Source organism: Oncorhynchus mykiss, chromosome 10 (genome assembly GCF_057628025.1).
Source record: "Oncorhynchus mykiss isolate SJ-2025 chromosome 10, ASM5762802v1, whole genome shotgun sequence".
NCBI lineage: Eukaryota > Metazoa > Chordata > Actinopteri > Salmoniformes > Salmonidae > Oncorhynchus > Oncorhynchus mykiss.
The window spans coordinates 25,463,920-25,482,771 of NC_143031.1; the positions used below are offsets into that span (position 1 = coordinate 25,463,920).

General features: G+C 40.7%; 1 protein-coding gene across 22 annotated transcripts in view; it reads left to right on the forward strand.

Annotated features, from left to right (window-relative positions):
• LOC110533530 (neural cell adhesion molecule 1) overlaps positions 1-18,852 on the forward strand; it is a 322,515-nt gene that overhangs the window by 236,213 nt on the left and 67,450 nt on the right. For all 22 annotated transcript variants that reach the window (XM_021617844.3, XM_090186182.1, XM_090186183.1 and 19 more), the window contains 6 exons: positions 12,313-12,387; positions 13,123-13,332; positions 13,786-13,929; positions 15,275-15,412; positions 15,795-15,912; positions 18,684-18,844. In XM_021617844.3, the coding sequence (XP_021473519.2) occupies positions 12,313-12,387; positions 13,123-13,332; positions 13,786-13,929; positions 15,275-15,412; positions 15,795-15,912; positions 18,684-18,844 (846 nt within the window). The remainder of the gene's footprint in view (positions 1-12,312; positions 12,388-13,122; positions 13,333-13,785; positions 13,930-15,274; positions 15,413-15,794; positions 15,913-18,683; positions 18,845-18,852) is intronic.

Here is an 18,852-nt window from a genome sequence, read left to right on the forward strand (position 1 = left end):
AAAAAATACAGTTTTATATCTTTATGTTTGAAGCCTGAAATGTGGCAAAAGGTCGCAAAGTTCAAGGGGGCCGAATACTTTCGCAAGGCACTGTAAAGTCTCTGGTTTGTACGTTTCTGGCTTACACACCAGTGCCACCTGTCTAGCAGAGGTTAACCTTTCTAGCGTAGGCGTTCCGCTAGCGGAACCCCTTGACAACATTCCGCTGAAAAGGCAGCGCGCCAAATTCAAATATATTTTTTTGAAATATGTAACTTTCACACATTAACAAGTCCAATGCAGCAAATGAAAGATAAACATCTTGTTAATCTACCCATCGTGTCCGATTTCAAAAATGCTTTACAGCGAAAGCACAACATTTGATTATGTTAGGTCATAGCATAGAAAAAGTCAAAAAAACACACAGCCATTTTTCCAGCCAAAGATAGGAGTCACATAAAGCAGAAATATAGATAAAAATGAATCACTAACCTTTGATTATCTTCATCAGATGACACTCTTGGGACGTCATGTTACTCAATACCTGTATGTTTTCTTCGATAATGTGCATATTTATATCCAAAGATCTCAGTTTACATTGGCGCCTTACGTGCAGTAATGTTTTGATTCCAAAACATCCGGTGATTTTGCAGAAATACTCATAATAAACATTGATAAAAGATACAAATGTTATTCACAGAATAAAAGATAGACTTCTCCTTAACTTCTCTAGGATAGGGGGCAGCATTTGGAATTTTGGATGAATAGCATTCTCAAATTCAACTGCCTGCTACTCATCCCCAGAAGATAAGATATGCATATTATTAGTAGAACACTCTGAATTTTCTAAAACTGTTTGAATCATGTCTGTGAGTATAACAGAACTTATGTAGCAGGCGAAACCCAGAGGACGAACCATTCAGATTTTCTTTCTTTTGAGGTCACTCTCTTTTCAATGTGTTTTTCATTGGGAAACCAGATTTCTAAGGGACTTGCTTGCAGTTCATACCGCTTCCACTAGATGTCAACAGTCTTTAGAAATTGGTTGAGGTTTTTCCTTTGTGTAATGAAGAAGTAGCCCTGTTCAAAACGAGGGTCGCTTCATGTGTACTGCGCATGACCAGAAAGCTAGCGTCAGTGTGTTTTCTTCCTGTATTGAACACAGATCATCCTGTCTTCAATTTTATCGATAATTTACTTTAAAAAATACCTAAGGTTGTATTACAAAAGTAGTTTGAAATGTTTTGGCAAGTTTACAGGTAACTTTTGAGATATTTTGTAGTCACGTTGCGCAAGTTGGAACCAGTGTTTTCCTGGATCAAACGCGCCAAATAAATTGACATTTTGGATATATATGAATGGAATTAATCGAACAAAAGGACCATTTGTGATGTTTATGGGACATATTGGAGTGCCAACAAAAGAAGCTCGTCAAAGGTAAGGCATGATTTATATTTTTATTTCTCAGTTTTGTGTCGCGCCTGCAGGGTTGAAATATGTTTTCTCTCTTTTGTTTACGGAGGTAATAGTATCGTTTGCTTTCGCTGAAAAGCCTTTTTGAAATCTGGCATGTTGGCTGGATTCACAACAGTTGAAACTGGAGCAGCAGCATGGCCAGGTGGACTGGGGACAGCAAGGAGTCATCATGTCAGGTAGTCCTGAGGCATGGTCCTAGGGCTCAGCTCCTCCGAGAGAGAGAAAGAAAGAGAGAATTAGAGAGAGCATACTTAAATTCACACAGGACACCGGATAAGACAGGAGAAGTACTCCACATATAACAAACTGACCCTAGCCCCCCGACACATAAACTACTGCAGCATAAATACTGGAGGCTGAGACAGGAGGGGTCAGGAGACAGTGTGGCCCCATCCGATGAGACCCCCGGACAGGGCCAAACAGGAAGGATATAACCCCACCCACTTTGCCAAAGCACAGCCCCCACACCACTAGAGGGATATCTTCAACCACCAACTTACCATCCTGAGAAAAGGTTGAGTATAGCCCACAAAGATCTCTCTGCCACGGCACAACCCAAAACGGGGGCGCCAACCCATCTGCCAACCTTTCAGTTACTGGGCCAACGCTCTAACCACTAGGCTACCTGCCGCCCCAGGAATTTTTAACCCTTGAGGCCAAATTGCATCATACATCATGAACCAAATCCACCCCATTCATTAACAGTAATTCAATGTCAGTTTCAACCATGTATTCCAACTCTGAATATTGTTGTTAATCTCTTGCTCTCATGTTCATTTTCTGTGCTGACTTGATTATTTTGTCTTGCATCAAATGTTCCATAAGTGAATGACAGGTAGAAACAATGGTGAAGTCCAATTGAATAGTGATATGTGAAGATCTTGAGTTTGTTTTACGTCAGAGTTGATTCACATGAAAACCTTGATGATCTTTTATTTCATGATGAATCGATATGGCTGTCTCCAGTGAAAATATACTAAGTGATTTATGAGCAAAAGCACACTTGGGCTCATGTGAATTTACAGGTTCAATGTATGGCCTGTGTTCATTTGCTACCCAAGATTAATGTTATCATTCAGCTAGGTAGAAAGGTTGTTATCCAATGTATATTGAATGAAAAAATGTAATATATATCTCCAGGAATGGCTAGTGTGCAGATGCTTTATGCTTGTAACATTCTCTAGTGTAACATGCGGAGCGCCATAGAGAAGTTGCATCTTTATACCTAGTAGCGCAGCGTTCTAAGGCACTGGTTTGGCCGGGTTAGGCCGTCATTGTAAATAAGAATTTGTTCTTAACTGACTTGCTTAGTTAAATAAAGGTTAAATTAAATAAATAAATTAGACTTTAAATGGAACATAGCCTATGGCGTAGTTTCTATACTGACTACATTTCTAACAATGGAGACACAGCCCTGTTTGATTATAAGCTATTAGCAGTTGAACACATTCTCTGATTGAAGTTGAATCATTTCAAATTGACATTTGAGTTATCCATTCTTGTTTAATGTGTGACATGAAAATGTGGAGGGCGGATATAGATTTGTGTGTATTGTTGTGAATTGTTAGATATCACTGTTGGAGCTAGGAACACAAGTATTTCGCTACACACATGATCATGTCTGCTTTTCACTGCCTCTGAAGTTTGGTGGAGGAGGAATAATGGTCTGGGGCTGTTTTTAATGATTCTGGCTAGGCCTGTTAGTTCCAGTGAAGGGGTATCTTAATGCTACATCATACAATGACATTCTAGACGATTCTGTGCTTTCAACTTTGTGGCAACAGTTTCGGGAAGGCCATTTCTTGTTTAATGATGACAGTGCCTCCATGAACTAAGCAAGGTCCATACAGACATGGTTCATCGAGATTAGTGTGGAAGAACTTGACTGGCCTGCACATAGCCCTGACCTCAACCCCATAGAACACCTTTGGGATGAATTGGAACGCCAACTGCGAGCAAGGCATAGTCTCCCAACATCAGTGCCCGACCTCACTTATGCTCTTGTGGCTCAATGGAAGCAAGTCCACACAGCAATGTTCCAACATATAGTGGAAAGCCTTCCCATAAGAGTGGAGGCTTTTATAGATTCAAAGAGGGTATCGACTCCATATTAATGCCCATGGTTTTGGAATGAAATGCTCGATGAGCAGGTGTCCACATACTTTTGGTCCTGTAGTGTATGTTCAGTTGGCTTCCTCGACTTTTAAAACTGTCCAATGAACTACCTTATCGTATCTGCTCGCTGCTCCAGTAGTGAGCTGTTTCCAACTTGCACAGCACATGCCTGTGTGCATGTTCTATTAGGAGTTTTTTCCTAGGCCCTCATCGTTCAGAAATGCATATCCAGAATAAAGCGCTACACTTATCTCTCTATTAAATTACGGGCAGTATTGCTTGGTGTGCAGGGACTGTGCTCTGGGCCCCATGTGCTGGAACATTTGAGCAGAAGCAGGAGCAGAAGCAGACAGCAGCAGTAAGGGCTGAAGTGTTTGGGATTTGTATTGTAATTAAGGTTATCGATCTCCCGCCTCAGTATGTTTAGTGTGCTTATTTGTTTCCTATATGCTCTCAGCAAAGGACACATCATCTCACTTTTTGCTGTGTCGACAGTTGGAAGTGTACGAGGTTAAAACACTCTACCGTGCTACTGTATTCACTCTGGAGTTTCAAGCTTCAGCCTCCTTTTAAAGAGTTTGAAACACCGAAAAATATAATTTTTACCATATTGACCTGAAATACATTTCGTTTGTTTTTCACCGGTTGTCTTTGTCCTCAGAGTTCGTGTTTGTGGTGCGGTTTTGCCAATCGTGAGACCCGGAATAAGAGCTGTTATTGTTGTCCCTGTACGATACCTCATAGAAAGCAGTGCGAACATGCTTTAGACAGCTCTGTTTCCATCTAACAAAGCACAAGAGAGAGGATTTGATGTTTATGAATTTCTCAATTAATCTGCAGGGAGATATAGTTTGGATTTCAGTAAGTCTTTTGAAGCAATATTATTTTTGTCAGCATCATCGTCTAGATGTCTGGAACTGAAATCGAAGCCAAAAACCGTATGAAACCTATGAAGCTTATATAAATATCTAAGAGGGTCGTTCCACCCCAAAAGCGCAAGAAAGAGGATTTCGATATCCACCATCTCAGATTGTTCTGAAATCGTTTCTGTTGTTAGAAACAGATAAGATTAGCATTCCTGCAACATTATGTCTCCCTCACTAACTTTAAGCATCAGCTGTCAGAGCAGCTTACAGATCATTGCACCTGTACAAAACCCACCTGTGAACAGCCCATCCAACTGCCTCATCCCCGTAATGCTATTTATTTTTTTGCCCCTTTGCATCCCAGTATCTCTACTTGCACAATCATCTTCTGCACGTCTATCACTCCAGTGTTTAATTGCTAAATTGTAATTACTTCGCCACTACGGCCTATTTATTGCATTACCTCCCTAATCTTACCTCATTTTCACACACTATATATAGACTTTTCTATTGTGTTATTGACTGTACGTTTGTTTATTCCATGTGTAACTCTGTGTTGTTGTTTGTCTCACTGCTTTGCTTTAGCTTGGTCAGGTTGCAGTTTTAAAAGATAACTTATTTTGTTGAAATATAATTTGATCTCTGAGAAATTATTACATTTATAGGATTCATATAATTGTCAATAAATATAGGACCAAACATTCAATTTTGACCAAACGTTTCTCTAACAATAAATTAGACATGAGGGATCCAAAGAAATTGTAACAAGCCACCCACGTTTCCCCCAACACCAACCTCACCCCAACAACAAGTATATAGTATCAGTTCTCTGTTTGACAACTAGTATGGAGCTGCGGCTATGAGTATTTTTTCTTCATCCTATGTAATGTATTCTCAGTGAATTTGGTGATGTTTTTTCACCCTTTTTAGAGAAATTTGCCATTGAAGTTGTTGGGTTTATGTCCCATCCTACATTCTGAAATTACCAGGTTCTGACCACTAGATGGTGCTGTTCCTGCTAGTAGGTGATACTTTTTTAGAGACACCCCCCCCCCCCCCCCCACATTGTTAAAGGTATAGTTCACCCAAATTACATAATTGTATTGGAAAGAAGGTATACCCAATCGCGCTTTAGCACAGCTTGAACAAAAAAGGGTAAATCGGCTGCTCTACAGAGGGACTTGAAAAAGTAGCATGGATCGTTTCGGCTCTGATCAAGGCGATTCATGCTGAAATGTGAGCCTATTTTTTACTTGTCCTGTCAATAATTTTATCAGATTCATGCAGCGACAGTGTGCTCCTTTTTCTTTGTTCACCCCGGTTGTCACCAGTTAAAGTATCCTGCGGTAAGGAATGTTTTTACACAATTGCCTGCATCCAGCAACGTCACAAGTCATGTCAGCTGTTTTTGCAGCTGTTTCAGTACAGCACTCCAGGGAGAGAGAGGGGGAGAGGGCCAACTCAACTGAACTAGTTTCAATGTATGGAATCACTTGAAAGTTTCTGGATTTTGGATCTCTGGATGTCCTTTAATTTATGTTCTTCCCAGATATGTTAGCTGTGAAAGTCTTCCATACTGTGAGGGAGTGTTTAAAAAGCACAGCACTGACGACCACCGGTGTGTGGTCCCTACCAGTCCACTTTTTGTTGTTAGCTTTAGCATTAGCTCATACGTGTTGGCAGTTGGCATAACCTGTTAAACTCTGAGTGATTGTTTTGGACCCTGTCGGGGCTCCGGCAAGTTTGGGAGGGTACCCACCCTAATTTATGGGGGTCAGAAAATAGAAAGTGACTTATGATTTGAAAGCTACAGCCATTGTCGTTTTGGAAATCAAACTCAAATCTTACTGCTGGCAACATCATACGAATCCCCCCCCCTCCCCCAAACTGGGAATCAGACGGGATATATTTACACTATATACAAAATAATATGTCACCCCCAAAAATCTGACCTTTTACCTAATGGTGGTGCTCTAAACATTGGCAAATTCCCATATATAACCATTTTAAAAGTGCAGGGCTTGTGCAATGTGCTATGCCTAATTTTTTTATCTTACAGGACTGATATACTTACACTATATACACAAAAGTTTGTGGACACCCCTTCAAATTAGTGGATTCAACTATTTCAGCCACACCCGTTGCTGACAGGTGTATAAAATCGAGCACACAGCAATGCAATCTCCATAAACAAATATTGGCAGTAGAATGGCCTTACTGAAGAGTGCAGTGACTCAACGTGGCACCGTCATAGAATGCCACCTTTCCAACAAGTCATTTCATCACATTTTATGCCCTGCTACAGCTGCCTTGGTCCAATGTAAGTGCTGTTATTGTGAAGTGGAAACATTGAGGAGCAACGGTTAGGTCACAGAAGCTCACAGAATGGGACTGGTCTGAATGGTCTGTCTCCGGTTGCAACACTCACTACCAAGTTCCAAACTGCACAAGAACTGTTCGTCGGGAGCTTCATGAATGGGTTTCCATTGCCGAGCAGCCGCACACAAGCCTAAGATCACCATGCGCAATGCCAAGCATCAGCTGGAGTGGTGTGAAGCACACCGCCATTGGACTCTGGAGCAGTGGAAACACTTTTTCCGGAGTGATGAATCACGCTTCACAATCTGGCAGTCCGACGGACAAATCTGGGTTTGGCAGTTGCCAGTAGAACGCTACCTGAATGCTACATGATATACAATAAATAAATTATCTTACTACAATACATTTTTATAGAAAGTTAGCAAAAATATATTATATTTTACTACCATGGAAAGGAAAGTACCTGTCTATTTGTGGAAAAATCACCCTGATTAACTTTAGTTATGCCCAGATTTTTTTCAATTTTGGTCATTCTCTTATAAAATGGGTAAAAATAATGTATTGCAACCCCAGGTATAAAATAGTAAATAACGGCAACTTCTCAGAGAGTTTTGAATTGTCAAGAGGAGTTAACAAGGGTGTCCGCTGTCACTATATCTATTCGTTATGGGCATCTAAATGCTAGCTATTAAAATGAGATCCAATAACAACATTAGAGGATTAGAAATCCAAGGCTTAAAAACAAAGGTGTCCATGTATGCCGATGACTCAAGTTTTATATTAAGTCCGCAAGATTTATCCCTGCAATGTGTTATTGAAGATCTAGGTAACTTTTCTATACTTTCTGGACTAAAACCTAATTATGATAAGTGTACAATATTACATATTGGATCTTTGAAAAATACAACTTTTACATTACCTTGCAGTTTACATATAAAATGGGCTGAAGGTAAAGTAGACATATTTAGTATTCATATCACAAAACGTATAAATAAGCGCTCCACAATGAATTTCAATAGAAAATGTAAAACTTATAAATAGACAAGACCCTGCAACCATGGAGAGGTAAATACCTGTCTATTTATGGAAAAATTGCCCTGATTATCTCCTTAGTCATATCTCAGTTTACTCACTTACTTATGGCGCTGCCTACTCCTGATGATTCGTTTTTGAAATCATATGAGCAAAAAATATTTCACTTTATCTGGGACGCTAAACCAGACAAAATGAAAAGTGCCTGTCTATATAATGAATATGAATTGGGTTGGGTTAAGATTATTAAATATAAAAGCACTAAACCTCTATAAAAGCTTCACTTATTCAAAAGTTTTACTTGAACCCTAAATGGTTCTCAAGTAAATTACATTGTTTAAAAATGGCCTTTTTGCCTTTGTGCAGATTGCCATGTCTCATTTTCGGGTTAATTGAAAACAATAATAAAAAAATGACTTTTTTCAAAGTATCTCTCTTTTTCAGACAAGCATTGCAGAGCAGGCTACAATTCCATCCCCCTGAAAAGATAGAACAAATATTACAACAAATAATAGGGCTGAACTCAAATGTGCTGGTTGCTAAAATACCTGTATTTATGGGAAAGATGTTTGAAAGGGGTATTTTGTTCTTAAATGATATTGGAAATTGGGATGGTAGAGTTATGTCCTTCATGGAGTTATCAGAATTGTACGGGAAGGTCTGCTCAATCCAAGTGTACAACCAATTGATTACAGCAATACCCCAAAAATGGAGGAGGCAGGTGGCAGCAGGAGGAGGTAGGGAACTGGTCTGTCTGCCCAATATAAAGGATCAAAACTGGCAGAGGAATAAAAATAGCATAAATAGGAAAGTATACCAGTTTCATTTGAGGACCAGTATGTGTATAACTGTGCCATAGATATTGCAAAATAGTTGAGAAGAGATTTTTGATGTACCGATTCCATGGTGTATGAGTTGATATATAAAACAATGCAAGATTCAAGACCGTGCTTTTCAGCTAAAATTATTATATAGAGTTCTTGCCACTAATTTTTTTTTTGAATATTTGGGGCATAAAATCATCGAAGCTCTGTAGATTTTGTTGTGAGGATACAGAATCAATATACCATTTATTTTGGTATTGCCCTCAGGTAGCCTGTTTCTGGTCTCAGGTTCAGGAATAGCTGAAAATGCATAGCATTGATCTAAAATTGACCCTAGAAATAGTACTGTTATGAGTTCGCATTCTGTGGATTCTATTCGATTAGATAGATTGAAATTGTACGTTAAACATCACAGCATAGTTGAAAGATATGTGTTGCATAGAAACCCGGAGTGGGTGGCCAGCAGAGATAGATGGGATGGGCTGAGGGAAGCTGAGGGTTGGGATGTGGAATTGGAGACAAGTGGGAGTGGAGTTGATGTGTGGGAGATAGAATGATGGTCAAAGATAAAAGTAAAAATAAAAATAAAACATAATAAAAGTATGTTTGAAAGACACTGAGGGGCAGTGTTTTTACAACTAATGCCGGTTTGCCTGAGGCTGATGCCGTGCAGGTGTTTGTACACATGCATATACACACACTCTCATTCAAATAAACGCATACAAGAACACACACATACATGTAATATTGCCAGACATGCACACAAACATATACAGTTGCCATTGTTGTTATGATTTTAGTTGTCCTTGATGTCCTTTGTTTTAAATTTATTATTTTGTTTAATTTTTTTGCATTGTTGTTTGCTGTTTTCTGTCTTTCTCTTTTTTCTCTTTAGTTCATTCTCTTGGTTCAATAAAGTGAAAAATAATATCCCAGTTTACCTATTTGCTAATGGTCTTGCCTACACCTAGCGACCAGTTTCTTTAATTATATGAGCAAAAAATATTCAATTTTATGTGGAACGGCAAGACAAAATTAAAAGGGGCCTATTTATATAAAGAATGTGAATTCAGAGGGCAGAAATGATTAAATATGAAAGCATTAGACCTCTATCTAAAGGCATCAGTCATACAAAAGTTATATTTAAATCCAAACTGGTTCTCTAACAGATTAGTAAGAATGTCCCACCCCGTGTTCAAGACTGGCCTTTTTCCATTTATTCAGACTAAAAGCTCTAACTTTTGGTTATTTGAAAATGAAATCATCTCCAATATATCGCTAATTTTCTAAGCCATAGAAAGTTAGTTGCAATTTCAGTTTAATCCACCAGAAAAGACAGAACAAATAATACAAACAATATTGTGGTTAAACTCAAATATACTAATTGATACTAAAAAATATACAAAAAATATATTGAAATGTCAGCTCTACCCAAACTTACAACCAACTAATTGAAGAATTACCACATAAATGGAAGGGAAGGGAGGAAAAGTAAGGAACTTGTCAGTTGACCCTGCATTAAATGCCAAAGTGTATTAAATAATATTGTGATTAATAAAACGTATATGGGAGGGGTTGAGTGGAGCTGAGGGGTTCATTTGTAAACAAATGAAAGATACCTATTGTAAAATACATTGTGTCCATAAAATTGATATAGTATGTGTCAGCTGGAAGTAGAAGCCTAAGTGTTGTTGTCCATTAGTTTACTCCAATTAGGAGAGGGGTGGTAGGGTTAGGAGACAATAATAAACAGAAATATATTTAAAAGAGATGACGGCCTAGGAACAGTGGGTTAACTGCCTGTTCAGGGGGAGAACGACAGATTTGTACCTTGTCAGCTCGGTGATTTGAACTTGCAACCTTTCGGTTACTAGTCCAATGCTCTAACCACTAGGATACCCTGCCACGCCATGTATGTGTATGTATACATACAGTACCAGTCAAAAGTTTGAACACACCTACTCATTCAAGGGTTTTCTTTGTGTTTTACTATTTTCTACATTATAGAATAATTGTGAAGACAGCAAAACTATATAAAACACATATGGAATCATGTAGTAACCAAAAAAGTGTTAAACATATCAAAATAATTTTATATTTTAGGTTCTTCAAAGTAGCCACCATTTGCCTTGATGACAGCTTTGCACACTCTTGGCATTCTCTCAACCAGCTTCACCTGGAATGTTTTTCCAACAGTCTTGAAGGAGTTCCCACATATGCTGAGCACTTGTTGGCTGCTTTTCCTTCACTCTGCGGTCCAACTCATCCCAAACCATCTCAATTGGGTTGAGGTCAGGTGATTGTGGAGGCCAGGTCATCTGATGCAGCGCTCCATCCTTCTCCTTCTAGGTCAAATAGCCCTTACACAGCCTCTAGGTGTGTTTGGTCTTTGTCCTGTTGAAAAACAAATGATAACCCCACTAATGGTGGGTATGGTGTGTCCACGGTACGGTGTGCTCCCACTATTTATTTTGCCAGGATGCCGTACTGGACCGGACATGCCTACTTTCACCTCTGCTCTTGAGGCACAGATCATGACAGAGAGAGTACCAGACCTGATTTCCTGATTTGGTAAGAGAAACGTTTTAAAATAGGCCACATCGGAGAATTTTTAAGAAAGATTGTCCAGGCACACCTTGGGTTAAGAAGATGTAAATATTTAAGGTATGCTGTCCCGAACTTTGGAGTATGTCTCTCCTGTCTCTCACCAAGTTGGAAGTTGATTCCTCTTTAATTTATCCAGCAGAGCTGAAGAGAACAAACACCAGCTGATTCTCTCCGGTACATTCTAAATCTCATCTCTGTCACCCACTTTAGTTGATGCAGAAATATTAAATGTATTCGGCAGCATCTTAGGAAGCTAATATGCTTTGATTTACGGCATTACACTTCCTGAGCGGACACTCTGTGTCAGACGAAAAAATTGTGAGAACACAGGGATAGCTCGGTCAGGTGATTATAAAATCTTATCGGACGCCTGGGTAATTACAAGTCTAAAATACATTTGAAAGGCATATAATTAATGGTCCTTTAAGATAGTGCCAGGGCATAATTGTCATATTTTGTCAGAGAATCTGCCTGTCCAACACAGAGGTTTTTCAATAAGTGGATTTGACAGGACTTGCCATAGCTATGTGTTGTTCCACCACATTTCATTATGTTACCCGCCCGCACACCCCTACCATCATCCCAACCTCATTAACAATCCCACCAATGCCGATGGGAGCTGCCTACTGCATTAGCAATGCTGGGACCTTGCCAGAGCGCCAACAATTAACACATTGTTATCTAAATACATGCTACTGTGGCCTATACGGCTACAATGTGGGAATGTTGTTTTCATTTGTTGACTTAGCATACCAACTTTTTAGTGACTGTGCTTTTACTAAAATGAGGCTGCAAATAATAAAATACTTATTTGTTAACTGAATCCAATTAACGGCATTATATTGAAAAGTGAAAGGTGGGAAACGGCTCATCTTAGGTTGATCAGCAGCAGATGTTCAGTCAAGCTGTTGATGCATTCAAGTGTGCCATACCTTGTCTCACTGTGCTTTGCCGCTGTGTCATCCTGTTCCCCTCCCCTTGCTCACGCCTGTTATAGGACCTGCTGTGTGGAAAGTGTATTGGAACGATGTAAAAGTGCAGAGTTTGACTTGAACTGTTCTGAGACCTGCTCTGTCTGTGTTTTTCTCTTCTAGCCTCCCTACAAGTGGAGATCACACCGATGCAAGGAGAGATCAGCGTGGGGGAGTCCAAATTCTTCCTCTGCGAAGGTAGGTGTGGTACAGATACAATCGCCTCCATAACTGCAAACTCCCAAATAGCTACAGTATTTTGACAGCTTGATATAGAAAATAACTCTACATAAAGTGAAGGTGCTACAGCAGTTCTCAAGGCTGCAGTAGCATGGGTTTCCCAGGACGCTGACCTGCAACTGTGGTCAGTTACCCCCCACTACTGGCAGACTCCTGCAGGCCAGCATCCTGTTGTTGAATAGCAAAGAGAAAATAGAGGCTCAATATGTCATAGCAAAGATGAGAACATTTCACTTTAGCAATGTTTCCTTTAGATGAAAAGAACTGTAGATAGCTGTGTACTTTTATTGCAGTAAGATGTCAGCAAAATACTGTTTGCTTCAGCACGTCTTTGTTCCATTATGAATGAGGGAGTGAAAGATTTCAGAAAATGTGACTTGGCTTTGCCCTTCTTTCAAAATATCAATGGCAGCATTTTAATTTCAGTCTTTTTTCAGGTAGTATATCATCTGAGCAAATATGTAAAATAGTTCTCTTTTTGTGCATATTGGTATGAAGATGGCCTTCATAAAGCAGAGAAACCCTAGGCCAAAAAAAACTATAATGCATACCTCAGATGCAGCATACCTCAGATGCAGCATCACCTCGCAAGGCAGCACATATTTATCTGTTTGGTTATCATTCATACTAACTGCTGAAGACACATAAACAGTGCATTTGCACTCTGCTCACACATCCACCCTGCCTCCTCAGTTGTTGGAGACGCAAAGGACATTGATTGGTATGCCCCGAACGGCGAGAAGCTTTTACCGAACAGACAGGACATCATTGTGAACCGCAACGACGAGTCCTCGTCCACCCTTACTATCTACAATGCTGATGTGGACAATGCCGGTGTCTACAAGTGTGTGGCCAAAAATGCAGACAAGGAGTCTCAGGGCACTGTCAACGTGAAAATCTTCCGTAAGTTCCCTCTCAAACTCAGTCCTTGAAAAGTGTTGATATTATTCATTGTAATTTAGTGGATTGCCCCCAAATGAAATCCCCTTACTGTATTATCTGTGCATATGTGACGTGCACGATGTCATTTTGAAGAATGTAATTTAAGTGTCTGTGCATATTTTGTGCATATTTGTTTTCTTCAATTGTCCTTCATACAGTATTGTTGATTGTATCTTCGCCCTAGTGTCATTGTAAAGGTAACTATTCCTCTCCATTTAGAGAACCCGCGTATTTAGAATATACAACTAAACTAACTGTATAGTATGTTCCATCAGGAACAGGTGGAATGCCATGACAAATGCATAGACTGGGTAACAAAGGGAGCACTCACCATAGAACATGTTGGTCTATTAACTTTGTTGACTTGTTCGGGAAATGCAGTTGACAGTGGACTTCTATTCTTCTCCCCTACAGAAAAGATAACCTTCAAGAACGCCCCTTCCCCACAGGAGTTTAATGAAGGGGATGACGCTGACATCATCTGTGACGTCGTCAGCTCGCCTCCCGCCAGCATCATCTGGAAGCACAAAGGCTCAAAGATCCAGGTTACAAAAGATGGTAAGGCTTGTACACAAATCAATGTGCCAATGTGTGAGTTGCCTACTACCCAGAGTCGTGGAGACCCCCCCCTCCCCAGTTTTTTTGTTTGCTTTCATTATATCTGCCAGCTCTTTTTTTATTCACCCCACATTCATTCGCTCTCTCCCTAAGAGCACAGCCCTCCCTGCCTTTTGGTAATTTGAGTGTTTCAACATAATAGATGAAGTGAGGACAGGAAACAGGATATTTCTTGATCAAGAGAAATGGTGGTTGTCAGTTGTGAAAGGATATTTGAAGGCTTCATATTCAGACGAGTGGGATGCTGTCAGAGAGGCATTCTGAAGGATTTTGTTTTTCTCCGGACTGCACTATTCTAACCTTAGAGGACCCCTCCCTCTGGCGACCACTGGGAGGCTCAGGGTGACCACAGCGCTCTGGTGTGTGGCGTTTTCTTGGACTCTGGACAGGGATGTGTTTTTCTCTAGAAAACCACTAATTGCAGCCCAGACTGAAACCCATACTGCTTATGTAAATACAATTTTCCACATTGCTCCAGTTAACTTTTTCCATATCAAAGCTGCATGTGCTTATAGCTCTAAGTACACATCTTTTTCATGCTAAAATGTGATTCACAGCTCAGAGAGAGCTATTTAAAAAGTCTGGTTAATGAATTCAAAGCTTTTGCCCAAATACAGATTCACTAAACCAGATCTACAGCTGGCATCGCTTCAAAAGAGGGTTGAATTAACACAGTTGCCATACAATATTTGTACGCTGGCTGCCAGATGTTTGAACTTACAGAGTAAAGAGGATTCATAGAATATTTACATAGTAGAGCTATGACAACGCAATTCAAGAAGTAGTAGTAGTTGCTTTCAGCGTCTCACATTTACTACAGTAGGGATATAAAGGACAAAGAATAAGAGGCACAATGCCATGGCAATGCTCTGTTGAGCAATGTAACAAAATCTCACAGTGAATAGTACACCACTTAATTATCTAAATAAACATTGAAACAATGAACATACTGTATGTAAATTAACATTTTTTCCAGTGGATGGATGGTAAAGCTTTCTTTTGATGAGTCTATATGTCACTAGTTTTTCTGGTGGCGAGTTATTGACTATCGTGTGGTTCTAAAAATCATCTTCCCTCCACACCTATGTATAACTCATGACTATTTTTACATTGTAATATTGATGCTGAGAGGGAGCAAATGCAGCATTCAACTGTAACTCAGATCACGCCTCCTGAATTCTCATTGTATGTGTGCCTTCCCATGTTGCCTTGTGTTAAACCTGCACCACCTATTGTTAATGATGATTGAGCCTTCTCTCTTTCCTTTTCTTGCGATTGTTCACAGTTCGATTTAAGATCATGGGCAACAACCACCTCCAGATCCGAGGCATCAAGAAAACGGATGAAGGGGCGTACACCTGTGAGGCTCGTGTTATGGCCCGGGGAGAGATTGACCTGAAGATCATCAAGGTCATCGTCAACGGTGAGTATCACATCCTCCCTCTCACCCTACCCCCTCTTTCTCCGCCTATGCTCTCACCCTGGGATTTGGATCTGAGCACACTTAGAATATAGTGTAGTTATAGATCCAATACTGTGCTATTATGAAGACCATTACAGAATAATAAAAAAAGAACAATCCTGTAACAAGCTTAGAGTAACATTTATTTACTCCTATCATACTTAAAACCAACCACTATAGTGCATCATGATCTGATTATAAACCATTTTAAGACTTGTTTGAAGCACATAACAACCTTACATTGTCTTATCTTAGTATCACAGTAGTATAATTAATTTCCTACTCACGTATGACCTCTGTATCTTTCAATAATGCTTGTATCTACTGTATGTCTGTGTTTCAGTGCTCCCTAGCATCCGCACCAGGCAGTCGGAGGTGAATGCCACGGCGGACATAAACCAGTCTGTGATGCTGGCCTGTGACGCTGATGGCTTCCCTGAACCCACAGTCACCTGGGCCCGGTAAGTCACACCGACTATCTTGTCTTTCAAATCAAACCAAATGTTATTTGTCACATGTGCCGAATACAACAGGTGTAGTAAACCTTACAGTGCAATCAATGCTTTCTTACAAGCCATTAACCAACAGTGTGGTTTCAAGAAAAATAAGTGTTAAGTGAAAAATAGATAAGTAACAGATAACAAATAATTAATGAGCACCAGTAAATAACAGTAGCGAGGCTATACCAAATCAAATACATTTGTATTGGTCACATACACATGGTTAGAAAATGTTATTGCGAGTGTAGAGAAATGCTTATGCTTCTAGTTCCGACAGTGCAGCAGTATCTAACATGTAATCTAACAATTCCACAAGAACTACCTAATGCACACAAATCTACAGTAAGTAAAGGAATGGAATAAGAGTATATGCATATAAATATATGGATGAGCAATGACAGAGTGGCATAGGCACGATACAATAGATGGTATAAAATACAGTATACTGTATACATATGGGATGAGTAATGCAAGATATGTAAACATTATTAAAGTGGCATTATTAAAGTGACTAGTGAGCCATGTATTAAAGTGGCCAATGATTGAAGTCTGTATGTAGGCAGTAGCCTCTCTGTGTTAGTGATGTTGTTAGTGATAGCTGTTTAACAGTCTGATGGCCTTGAGATAGAAGCTGTTTTTCAGTCTCTCGGTCCCAGCTTTGATAAACCTGTACTGACCTCGCCTTCTGGATGATAGCGGTGTGAGCAGGCAGTGGCTCGGGTGGTTGTTATACTTGATGATCTTTTTGGCCTTGATGTGACATCGGTGCTGTAGGTGTCATGGAGGGCAGGTACTTTGCCCCCGGTGATGCGTGGGCGGTGCAGTTTCTGTACCAGGCAGTGATACAGCCCGACAGGATGCTCTCAATTGTACATCTGTCAAGGTTTGTGAGGGTTTCAGGGGACAAGCCAAATGTCTCCAGCCTCCTGAGGTTGAAGAGGCGCTGTTCCGCCTTCTTCACCACACTGTCTGTGTGGGTGGACCATTTCAGTTTGTCCACTGCTGTTCCGTCAATGTGGATAGGGGGTGCTTCCTCTGCTGTTTCCTGAAGTCCACGATCATGAGTGAGAAGTTGTTTTTCTGACACCACACTCCGAGTGCTCTCACCTCCCTGTCTCGCTGTCTCGTTGTTGGCAATCAAGCCCACTACTGTTGTGTCATCTCAAACTTGATGATTGAGTTGGAGGCGTGCATGGCCACACAGTCATTGGTGAACAGGGAGTACAGGAGGGGGCTGAGCACGCACCATTGTGGGGCCCCAGTGTTGAGGATCAGCGAAGTGGAGGTGTTGTTTGCTACCTTTACCATCTTGGGGCGGCCCGTCAAGAGGTCCAGGACCCAATTACACAGGGCGTGGTTGAGACCCAGGGCCTCAACAGGGGGTATACATGAGGTACCGGTACAGAGTCAATGTGCGGGAGCACAGGTTAGTCAAGGTAATTGAGGTAATATGTACATGTAGGTAGAGTTAAAGTGACTAGATAATAAACAGAGAGTATGCATAGATAATAAACAGAGAGTAGCAGCAGCGTAAAAGAGGGGGGGGGGGGGACAATGAAAATAGTCTGTGTAGGCATTTGATTAGCTGTTCAGGAGTATTATGGCTTGGGGGTAGAAGCTGTTAGGAAGCCTTTGAGACCTAGACTTGGCGCTCCCATATCATTTGCCATTCGGTAGCAGAGAGAACAGTCTATGACTAGGGTGGCTGGTGTCTTTGACCATTTTTAGGGCCTTCCTCTGACACCTCCTGATATAGAGGTCCTGGATGGCAGGATGTACTGGGCCGTACGCACGATCCTCTGTACTGCCTTGCGGTCCGAGGCCAAGCAGTTGCCGTACCAGGCAGTGATGCAGCGCTTTCATGAGCATAAATAAAGTGGTTTGTATCAGCTGGTTGGGGAGATCGAGGTTAATGTTGTTTTTTTGTAATCAAAGGGTAAGCATTCTCACAATAAAAGAAGAAATGGGTCAACAGTATGAATTCCATTTATCTAATTGCTTGAAGATGGCCAAAGCTCTATTGTTTGATCTATCCTCAGCATAGCTGTTGACACAACTAGTAAAGTGGGGGAAGAATTACAACACTACAGAGTTACTGTAGTGTTTCTCTTGGAGTTTAAATGAATGAGAGGGATAGGAGGACGAGGAGACCCATCTGATCAGTGCTTGGCCTCAACGGAGGAGGAAGGAGAAAAGTGGGGTCTGGTGTCGGGAGGGGGGCCAGCACCTCCCACCATTTGTAATTTATTTAATGGGCCGCTGATAGGCCTGTCATTTGGTATCCCTTGGAGAACGCTTCAGGATTGAAGCTCCTACAAGCATACAGATGAAGGACTGCAGTCCAAACCCAGTGTATGCACGTCTGATTTAGAGTTCAAGGAAAGCTCAGGCATGTCGTGGTTCAAAGGGTGCCGAAAAAAATCCTTAACTTGACATCATACAGTCTATCACCATCCTATGGATGTTGTCCCTTTGTAAAACAGCCATGATATAGTTACAGTGCAGAGCCAGAGAAAGAAGCTTTGTTTAACGATTTCTGATGTGGAGATCTGGTCCGACGCTTCAAAGACTTACGGTTCTGAGCCAAGCATTTTGTTTACCAACTGCTCAACTTTGAGATAAAGCCCCCAAACTGATCTCAGTCACAGACTGAAGAGGACTGTTTTTAGCTTCATGTTGTGGAGACAAAAGTCTGTGATGTGAACTTTGTGTTTCTGCCTCTCCCCCCTCAGTGACATCATTGTCCTTGAATCGGACGATAAATACAGCTTGAATGACGACGGCTCGGAGCTGATAATAAAGGATGTCAAGAAAGTGGATGAAGGAGATTACACATGCATCGCCCGGAACAAGGCTGGGGAGAAGGAGGAGGAAGTCAGCTTGAATGTGTTCGGTAAGAGT